Source organism: Diceros bicornis, chromosome 22 (assembly GCF_020826845.1).
Source record: "Diceros bicornis minor isolate mBicDic1 chromosome 22, mDicBic1.mat.cur, whole genome shotgun sequence".
NCBI classification, from domain to species: Eukaryota; Metazoa; Chordata; class Mammalia; order Perissodactyla; family Rhinocerotidae; genus Diceros; species Diceros bicornis.
Window position 1 is genome coordinate 3,526,735 of NC_080761.1, and position 11,114 is coordinate 3,537,848.

The 11,114-nt window shown below is 36.3% G+C and overlaps 1 protein-coding gene across 1 annotated transcript in view; it reads left to right on the plus strand.

The window, feature by feature from the left end:
* Positions 1-9,180, plus strand: part of ZNF510 (zinc finger protein 510) — a 30,555-nt gene extending 21,375 nt beyond the window's left edge. The window contains exons 4-6 of the mRNA XM_058565416.1: positions 1,268-1,394; positions 1,690-1,785; positions 3,889-9,180. Of these exons, the coding sequence (XP_058421399.1) occupies positions 1,268-1,394; positions 1,690-1,785; positions 3,889-5,591 (1,926 nt within the window). The 3' untranslated portion in view covers positions 5,592-9,180. The remainder of the gene's footprint in view (positions 1-1,267; positions 1,395-1,689; positions 1,786-3,888) is intronic.
* Positions 9,181-11,114: the final 1,934 nt, after the last annotated feature.

Here is an 11,114-nt window from a genome sequence, read left to right on the forward strand (position 1 = left end):
TTTTTCCCATAAAGCATATCACAACCTTCTTGCACTTAGGAACACTGGATAGCACCAGCACTTCTGCACTTCACAGGGGGGCCATTTTAAAAAGTGAAATCACCAAGAAAAAGCACAAAAAATGTGCTATATAGACTACAAAAAAGACACTTGTTTACAGTATGACAGCTGAAACAAGAAGGCAAAGCATTATCTTGTTCCACCCCAGCTAGGAAAACGCTAGGCACTCAGATTTTTTACCATTCTGTGTATGTCTGCAAATGCCTGCAAAATTATGAGTACTGATTTTGAGATTACAAGTAAATTTTAGTGAGTAGGTGAATTTGCAAATTCAAAATCTGTGAATAATGAGGATTGACTGTATTTGGAAGCTGTGTTTTCAAGTGCATGCCAATTGATGTTTACTGTATCTTCTGTTAAAAGGACCATTTTATCATTATAAATTGTTATTCGTTATATTTTATCACTCTTACCTTCAAAACTACTGTTTTTCATATTAATATAACCACATCAACTTTCTTTTAGTGATTATGTATATATCTTTCTCCATCTGTTTACTTTCAATCTACATATGTCTCTCTCTATAAATTGTGTTTTGTTTGTTGTTTTTATGCTGTCAGTCTTGGATTGGGTAATCCAGAGGTTGGCAGTTTTTTTCTATAATGAGTCAGGTAGGAAATATTTTCAGTTTTGATAGTTATAAGGTCTCTGATAGAACTACTAGGTTCTGCTGTTTCAGCACAAAAGCAACCATAGATGATACAAAATGATTGGGGTTATGTGGCTGTATTCCAATAACACTTCATTAAAAACGTGGTAAGCTGGATTAGGCCACAGGTCATAATTTGCTGACCTCTACCCTAGAGTATGCCCAGGGTAGTATATTGGGGTATGGGATAAAAATAGTAGGAAATCTATTAATACTTTTTATGCTAAAAAAAATTTTTTTTCTAAGAAAAGTTTTACTAATATTCTTACTGATAGTATGTGTATATAACACATAAATATATACAAATTAAGTTGTAAACATTTTTACTGAGTACCTCCAAAGGTACTCAGTAAAATATTATACTGAGTATATTATTACTGAGTATAAAATATTATACTCAGTAAAAATATTATAAGATAATATTAGATCCAAAATAGGCATCCTTTATATTCATTTGTTTTAAGCTCTTTACAGTAAACATAAGAATTGTTTTCTTAGGTATTTTCTATGTCACCTAATTCTGAACCCTTCAGATTGAACAGAAATGTACTATTGCAGGCATCAGTGTCATTCAAGGATGTGACTGTGGAATTCACCCAGGAGGAGTGGCAACAAATGGGTCCTATTCAGAGAACGCTGTACAGAGATGTGATGCTGGAGAACTACAAAAACTTAGTCTCAGTGGGTGAGCATATAAGCATAACTTACCCTCGTAACTCCATATAGAAGGCAATTCCTTTTTTGCACCAATACAAGTGAATACTTTATTTAAATTTTAGTTATTTAGGCTTTTCATTCAGGAATATAAAGTAACTACACCTTTGTGAGGAACAGAAGGAATTGTTTGTGTTGTCAACTCCCAATGATAAATTCAAATGAGGACCTTCAGGATGCTGTTCCTGAAGCTGTGTCTTTTTCCACTGTTGGAGACCAAAAAGTTCATCATCTGGCATAAGTATTCCATTGTTCCCTGTTTACAGGGAACTGCATTTTCAAACCAGAGGTGATCTTCAAGTTGGAGCAAGGAGAAGAGCCTTGGTTCTTAGAGGAAGAATTCTCAAACCAGAGCCACCAAGGTGAGTTACTGAGCACTAGCAGACAGAATCCTGGAGGGTAATTAGACTCCAGAAGGTCAGTTTAGCAATGAACACCGTCACATTTCAAGACTCTTCTTATAAAGCCAATGACACAAAAAAGCACCAATCTAAAGAAAATGATTAAACTGGACTACATTAAAATTGAATACTTTGTTCACAAAAGATATCATTAAAAGAATGAAAAGACAGCCACAGAGTAGAATATGTATGCAGTACAAGTAACCTAGAAAGGGTAAGCATCCTGAAGATATAAGAACTTCCGCAAGTCAATGTAGGAAAAGGTAGCAACTCACTTGAAAAATAGGTGAAAGACTTTGAACAAGAACTTTCAAATGGCCATTAAGTCTTTAAAAATGTTCTCAATCTCATTAGTTTTCACAGAGTGCAAAATAAAATATAAAGTGAGATAAGAGATAAGTATGATAAGAGGTGAGATTAACAAATCTGGCAATGCCAAGTCCTAGTGAAGATGTGAAATATTAAAGACTGTTATTCACTGACTGAAAATGTAAATTGGTAAAACCACTGTGAAATCAGGAGGATGTTATCAAATCAAGTTAAAGTTTTACATACCTTGTAACCAAGCACTACCTTTCCTAACTCTTTTCCCTACAGAAAGGCATGATTGTATTGTCTACAATGAATAAAATATTTATGGAAATATTGTTTATTTTTGCCAAAAACTGGGATCATCAGTAAAAGAATGAAGAAATAGTTATATTCCTTAAGGGAGAATTATACAGCTACATAAAATCTTACACAATGATTACAAACATTAAGCACAAAAAAACAAAAAATATAAATATGCCTGTATGGTTATATTTATATAGCTATTAGTAACAGGCAAAACTCAATTACATTTTTAGGAATTCATATATTGGTGGTAAAACTACAAAGAAAATCAAGGAAACGATTACATAAATATTAGGAGAGTAGTGAACTCTTAAGCATGAAGAAGTTGTAACCAGGCAGGGATAAATAGGGATTTTTGCAGAGCCATTTGTGTTCTATTTCTTGACATGGTTTCTAATTCCATGAATATTCACCCTATACTGTAAATTGCACATAAAAGTTTTAATGAAATATAAATTACATTTCATGCTTAACAGAGAGTAAAGAGATGAGCCAAAAGTAGCACATGATATTTTTTGCATCTCATATAACCAGTCATTAAGGATGGGCATCTAGAATGCATAAAGAATTTGGACCTTAATCTTAAGTGTCATCTTTGCAGTGAGGCCTTCCATGATACTCCATTTAAAATTGTACCCCTCATATCAAATTGAAATGGAAGTTTAGGATGAGGTGATCAGGTTCACTTATCATTCAATTTTGGTAGACTAAATCAAAGGTACCACAGCCAGAAATGAGCAGTGAATCTAATTTAGTTGCACGAATGGATTTTCTTTTCGTCAGTTTTAAAACTGTTTGTATTTCTATGACTCATGGCTGTGAGATGGGTTAGATCCTGAACTATAAACTTCTTCCTTAAATCATGAGGAAGTTGGTGCTGTCCATTTCATTTGATGTTGAAGGACTGATTGGAAATAAGGGATGATATCAAATTGGAAGTATGTAGACTCTTGAGTATTCTACCAGCATAGCCTAGATAATGTAGGACCTATACTGTAATTTACTTCCTCAAACTAAACCCTTTCCCTGTTGGGTTTAGCCCATCAATGCTCATTATCTCCTAATTTTTCTTGTGACTCTGCTTAAGTTTATAGTCCTTGTTGTCTTCATCCCATTATTTGGTTTTCCAGCTCCCTCGAATAACCACTCCTATAAACCTAATTTCTATTTTCTTTTCTTTCCCTTCTCCACCCAGGCAGGAAAATCCAATTTATCACAATCCAAATGCAGATATGTGTTTATTACCAGTTTCCTTTCTCATTTTCACTATATCAGGTACTAATTTTTTAAAAGATAGTGAATATATATATATAATGAATATATGTATTATATATATTCACACACAAATTATTTAATCTTGAGAAATCAAAAAATGAAATGCAACATAGGCTATATTCTATAACCCCCACTGATAAGAAATGTAAGACTCATGTTTTCAATTTTCCTCAGTTTTAGAAGATTACAGAGGGGATGACCTGATCAAGAGGAACAAAACAATCAAACACTTGCGGCAAGTAACATTCATCAATAAGAAATCATTGACTAAAGAGGAAGAGGAATTTTGGGGAAGACCATTTAATCTGCATATAGCTTCTGTTTCTTCAAAAAAAATGTCCTGTAAATGTGAGTCATGGGGAGTGAATTTGCAAAGTATTTCTCAATATATTATTAATAATAGAACATATTCAACCAAAAAAACAGATTGCTGTAATGTATGTGGAAATTTGCCTTTCAAAATTAAGTTTGAGAGAACTCATAATGGAGAAAAATTTTATGAATATAATAAAAATGGGAAAGCCCTCAGTTATAAGGAAAATCTTCCTGAGCATCAAAAGTGTCAAACTTTGGAACAAGCTTTTGAACATAATGAAATTAGAAAAGCTTTCTATGATGAGGCTTTCTCTGTTACACATAAAAGTACTCACATAGGAGAAAAATCCTGTAAAGATGACGAATTTAGGAAAAACTGTGATAAGACGACTCTCTTTGACCACAAAAGAACTGGGACAGGGGAGAAACACTGTGATCTTAACCAATGTGGGAAATCCTTCTGTGAGAAATCAGTTGTCAAGGAATACAATAAATTTAACATGGCTGTGAAACACTATGAATGTAATATAAGTGGGAATATTTCCAGCAAGAAGTCACACCTCACTCAACCTCAGAGAACTGTCACAGAAAAGAACCCATTGGTACGTAATGACAGGACACAAACTGGGAATAAATCCTTTGAATATCATGAAAATAAGAAATCCTACCAGTCAGCAGCCCACAAAGTACGCCAGAGAACTCACTGTGAGGTAAAACCCTATAAATGTAATCAATGTGGGAAATCTTTCTGTCAAAAAGGACATCTCATTCAACATCAGAGAACTCACACAGGAGAGAAACCATTTGAATGTAAGGAATGTGGAAAAACTTTCTCCCAGAAGTCACACCTCAGGACACATGAGAGAATTCACACAGCAGAGAAACCCTATAAATGTAATGAATGTGGGAAAACATTTGTCCAGAAGTCAACCCTCAGGGGACATCAGAGAATTCATACAGGAGAGAAACCCTATGAATGTAGTGAATGTGGGAAAACTTTTGTTCAAAAGTCAACCCTCAGAGATCATCATAGAATTCACACAGGGGAGAAATCCTTTCAATGTAATGAATGTGGGAAAACTTTTGGTCAGAAGTCAAACCTCAGAATACATCAGAGAACTCACAGTGGTGAGAAAACTTATCAGTGTAGTGAATGTGAAAAATCCTTCTGGCGAAAAGACCATCTCATTCAACATCAGAAAACACACACAGGTGAGAAACCATTTAAATGTGATGACTGTGGGAAAACTTTCGCCCGGATGTCAACCCTCAGAGTGCATCAGAGAATTCATACTGGGGAGAAACCATTTAAATGTAATGAATGTGGGAAAAAATTTGTCCGGAAGGCAATCCTCAGTGATCATCAGAGAATTCATACAGGAGAGAAGCCCTTTCAATGTGATAAATGTGGAAAAACCTTTGGCCAGAAATCAAACCTCAGAATACATCAGAGAACTCACAGTGGGGAGAAATCTTATGAATGTAATGAATATGGAAAATTGTATGAGCAGTCGGCCCTAAATGTATGCCAGAGAATTCAGGGAGGGGGAAAACCCTATTGATATGATAACTATGGAAACTCCTGGCTAAAAGACCAACTCATTTGGCATTAGAAAATCACAAAGGAGGGAAACCATATAAAAAATGAAGGTGGGAAGAAATTTGTCCAAAAGGCAACCCTGAGAGTATGTTAAAGAATTCACACAGGCTTCTGTTTCTTTTAAGATACTATGGGAAGCCCTTTGGAATGAAGTCACACCCTATTAGATGACTGTCACACATCACACGAGTTGGTAATCTGTTCACTAGTAAGAATTTATTTTTTTTTTGTCTAGCTACATAGCTAAACTTCCCAGTCTCCCTTTCATCTAAGTGGGGCTTTGTAACTGTCTAGTGGAATGTGGATGCTCATGGGTATGCTACATCCAGTTCTGACAAATAAAAGACTTCCCTGACAAGCTACCAGGCCACTGTCAGAATAAAATGGAGTTGACTTCCAGGACAACCTTGGGTACCGTGCTTTAACATAGCACAGCACAAGATAAAAGCTAGGGTGCCTGAAATATGTGGACAAAATTCTCTCTTCCACATCTTTATCACTTGGACATTTTGTGAGCAAGAATTATGCTTATATTCTGTTGAGCTCTTACATGTTTTGGTCTATTTGTTTCTGCATATAATTTAGCCATCTCTCTTCTAGGGAGGCAGAAAACTGAAAGCCAAGCTTACATCAGCCAAAGAGAGCAAACCTTATTAGAGGGTTGGTGTGTCAAGGAGTCCCTCAGAGATCATCAGAGAATTTGTACAAAAGACATCCTTTCAATGTCCTGAAATAGATGGTACCACCTGATACAGGGCTTTGGATGAAACTAAAATGTTGGAAGTTTTTTTGGTTGAATGGTGAGCAGCCATCATGCAACTAAAGTAAAGGTGGCTTGCTTAATGTCATGAAGCCACTCTCCACACCTACATATACCCCAACTTCAGCTGCTTTAAGGGGAAAGAAGTTTTACTGTCTAAAAAAGGGATCAAAGGCCACTGCCTCCCCACCCCCATCATTCTGGGGAACTTTGAGGGAAGGGTGAAACTCAAACTTTTATGCTTCTATGGGATACAGTGTCCAAGTCAACATCTTACCAGTTCCCACAGAGGTAAGGGGCACCTAGATCTAGATAATATCATTAGGGCAGAGTTTGCAATAGGGAAGGGAAATGAATGGGACCTTAGGAATAAATGGGGCCTAGTGCAATGTACTGTGATTACTTCTACATCTGAAAGTATAGTAGGAATTAATGTTAAATGCTGTACTTCCCCTTCCCATAAGTCATAGAGGAAATTCTCCTAGTCAAGAAGAGTTGCATGTAAAGAAAATACTTTTGAGGTCTCACAGCCCTTAATGAACATTTTGGGCTTCAAGTCTCTGACTGGTGATTTTGTTGACTGGAACTTCTGGCAAAAGGAGGCACCCTTGGGGGTGAGGGGAAGGGTGGTTTGACTTGATGCCCTGACAAGGCTACTACGTATACCCCTATTGCAAAGCAGTTATTAGCTTTTTCTTGAGCTGTTTTACACTAGACAACTTGCAGAGGCCTCTAACTTGATATTGCAATTTGGGGGTCTGTCACCTTGGCCTTACCAACTGAAGAGATGGAAAGAACTCAAGCCTCATGTGTGAAATCAAGAATGTAGCTGTCCTGGTCCCAGCAGTATCTCAGCTGTACATGAAATAGTAGCAGCTATCCCTTAGGAAATTTATCCCCCACTTTGCTGCCTGAAGCAAAGCTGCTGGCTCAGTAGTGCCCTCAATTCATAGAGGTTACTCTAATTGGGCCTGGTTCACTGATGGTTTGGCTAGTTGAAACCACTTGGATGCTATGATTATTCAACCTTAGTCCCATTATGCAGACCCCAAAATTGATGTGGCTGTTCATCTCACTGGGCAGAACATAGGGATGTTCTCAACTCGAGCCAGTATTCCCTTTGATGAAACTTGGTGTGTTTTTATTGACTTCCGGACTCTTACTGTGTCTAGCTATTTGACATGCCAGTTCTAAAACTACAGACAGACAAAAGCACCTGTCTTTGGTGCTGCAAACTGGGGGGGAAAAGTCACAGCTTTTGAGAAGAATGTCTGGGTGGTTCACCTAGACGCCCATAGAGACAGACTGTTCTCTGATAAGACTGACTGGCATCAAGCTGGTAATCAAGCCTTCACTACCCAGACTGTTAGCATTGCTACCTGGATCCATCATCATACTGATATGGCAAAACATTCGCCATCTTACACTGGATACAAAGTAAAGGTTTCTCTATATCCAGTGCTTCCTTTGATATAAGAATCTACAGTTTTTTTCTTCCAGATTAATAGCCAATGCTCCATATGCCATTTGATTAATTCACCCCTTTCCTACCGATTTTATTTAGATATCTTTATATAGTAAATTCTCACTTCCAAAGATATTGTTTATGATGCATTCTTTACAATTGTTTTATTAGTAACATCTTCCTTTTGGAACAAGGCTGGCACATACCTCATATGCGCCAAAATATCCCATCTTTCTGGCCTGATAATGTTTCACTGAAGGGTATTTGAATCAAGATTAATAAAGGAGAATGCCTCCTAGGACTCTGGAAATGAAACATCAGTTACGTTGTTACTCTAGAGCAGCTGCCAGCAGCCTTGCCAAGAATATGCATCTACAATAAGAGAAGATAATGTCCTGTTAGTGCTAGTGTCTGAAAAATCAAGAGATTACTGTTTACTGTTTTTATAATAGTTGGTAATATAAAGATAGTCTTCTTAAATTTTTTCTCAGTTTCTTAAGATATTTAGAATCATCTCCCTCATGTCTCCTTTTACATATAATCTTAGGATTATGATTGGATTTGCTATTAAGTTCAGGATCATCTGCCCACCAGGATGGAACCAATTCACCCAAGTGGCCTGAGGCATTTATTGGGAGGCCAGGTGACAAAAGTCCCCTGACTGGGCACTCAGGCCTTACCTGCTATCCCCTTGCTGTGGTAGGCCCACAGAACACCTCTCCATATAATACATTATCAGCTGGAGACTGTGGTCTATGCTGTAGTATAGTGCCCTTTTCTCTACCTGGTTCATCTTTCCAGGTTATGAACTTTTATTTCAATAGATAGATAGATGCCTCATCTAGAGACCCTGGAGGAGTCAATTTTCTGTCTGCCTGTTTACTAAGGGTCTTCAAGCTAATAAAGAAAAGAAGTCTCCATGTGGGCAAGAATTTTTATCTGTTTTGTTCATAATGTATCCCAAGCATATGAAACAGTCCCTCTATGTATTGGGCACTCAGAAATACTGGTTAAAGGTAGAATTATCAAAGTGAAATCTGAACACTTTTCCTTTCAATGCTGGGAATTATCTTGATTCATCATTTATTATAAATAGTTAAGTAAAATTATTGCTGTAAGTTCCCAGACTCTTCTATTTTGGATATTTTCTAAAATTGCTAAAACTTAACTTGTTCTTAATAGTCAGAAGTGTACAATACTGTTTTTCAGATCTTTTGTCAGCCAAAACATAAATTTACCTTCAATAAACTGGTATTGCTAATTCAAAATTACGTTTACATATCAGTTTTTCTTAGCATAGTAAAGTGCAGGCTTTTTTTTGGCAGGGGTGGGGGGGTTTGCTTCCACACAAATACTTTGTAAGTACCAATCCAAGCAATTTTACAAACCGACAGTAATGGTAAATCAGATTTTCAAGATCAACCAAATAGGAAGACAAAGGAATTGGTTCTGGGAATCATCCCTTTAATCCATTGTACCAGTAGTTCCACTCATTTTTACTTCCAAATCATCCTCCTGGCAGCTACACAGAAAACTTTATTTTCTCAGGTTCAAGAATCTATCTTCTGAGAGACACGTCTGGCCCCCAAAGAAGGGGCATAACACCTGTTCTGACCTGCCTCCATGTTTGTCTTTCCTTGCCAGGTACATAAAAATTTTTTCTCATAGTAAAGGTCTCCATGGAAGCCCAGCAGAAATAATATATTCTGTTCTTCTACCAGGGCAGCTTCACACTATAATGGAGAAACAAATTTGTTTTCTTGTTGGAAACTTTACAGTGTCGAAGTACCATTAGCTTGCCTGGCCAACTGGCTATTTAAGTGATCTTCCAATGTTCTAAGGAACTGGCTGCGCAACTCACAGAACAGTATAATTAGCTTAACTATCAGCTGACTTGATACATAATTAATAAACTAAGAAACTACTTGGCCTGACTTTGTGGCAATTCTACTATAAATATATACCCAAAAGAATTGAAAAAGAGTTCCAACAAAAACTTATACACAAATATCTTGGCAACACTATTCACAATAGCCAGAAGATGGAAACAACCCTAATGTCCATCAACAGATGAATTCATAAACAAAATTTGGTATATATAAAACAGAATACTGTTCACCCATAAAAAGGAATAAAGTACTGATACATACTAAACCACAGACGAACCTTGCAATGTGCTAAACTGAAAGAAGCCAAACACTAAAGGTAGACTTCACAGCAAAGTATATTTCCAGGGTTGACAGTGACATTACACGATAAAAGGCTGTTATCTGCTAAGAATACCACAATCCTGTGTGCATAAAACAACAGAACATCAACATACATGAAACCAACACTAAGAGAAATAAAAGGAGAAACAGACAAAACTATTAATAGTTGTCAAATTCCACATCCCTCTTTCAGCAATTGATAGAATTGCTAAATAGGAAATCAGCCAAGGAAATAAAAGAACTGAACAGTGTACCTCAACCAACCAAATATAATCTGCATTTATAGAACACTCCACCCAGTAACAGCAGAATACACATTTCAAGAACAAATGAAACATTCAGTAAGATAAACCAGATACTATGACATAAACTGTAAATTTTAAAAAATTGATATCATGCAGAGCATGTCCCGTGACTACAGTGAATAAAACTGGAAATGAGTAAAAGATAAAAATCTTCAAACACATGGAAATTAAAACACTTCTAAATACTCCATGTGATAAAAAGGAAGTTACAAAGGAAAAAGTAATTTGAACTGAATTAAAAGGAAAAAAACTCATCGAGATTTGTGCCTTGGAGCTAAAGCAGTGCTAAGTGGAAAATTTATACCACCAAATGCTTATGTTAGAAAAGAAGAAAGGTCTCAAATCAATAGCCAAGCTCTCATCTCAGGAAACAAACAAAAAGGTAGAATAAAATAAAACCAAACCAAACAGAAGCAAAGAAATATTATAAGAGCAAGATTCAATGATATTGAGAACAGAAAAATAGAGAAAATCCAGGAAACCTAAAGTTGATCTTTTGAGAACATTGATAAAATTGATAAAACTCTACTATGACTGAAAAAAAAAGAGAAGATACAAATTACCAAATTCAGGAATGAAAAAGATGTTATCACGACACACAGATATTAAAAGGATAATCAGGGAACACCACAAACAACTCTGTGGACATCCATTTGACAATCTGGGTGAAACTGAACAATATTGAGGTCAACACCTCAAAGCCACAAATTACAAAACAAGATAAAACAGATAACCTAAATTTTTC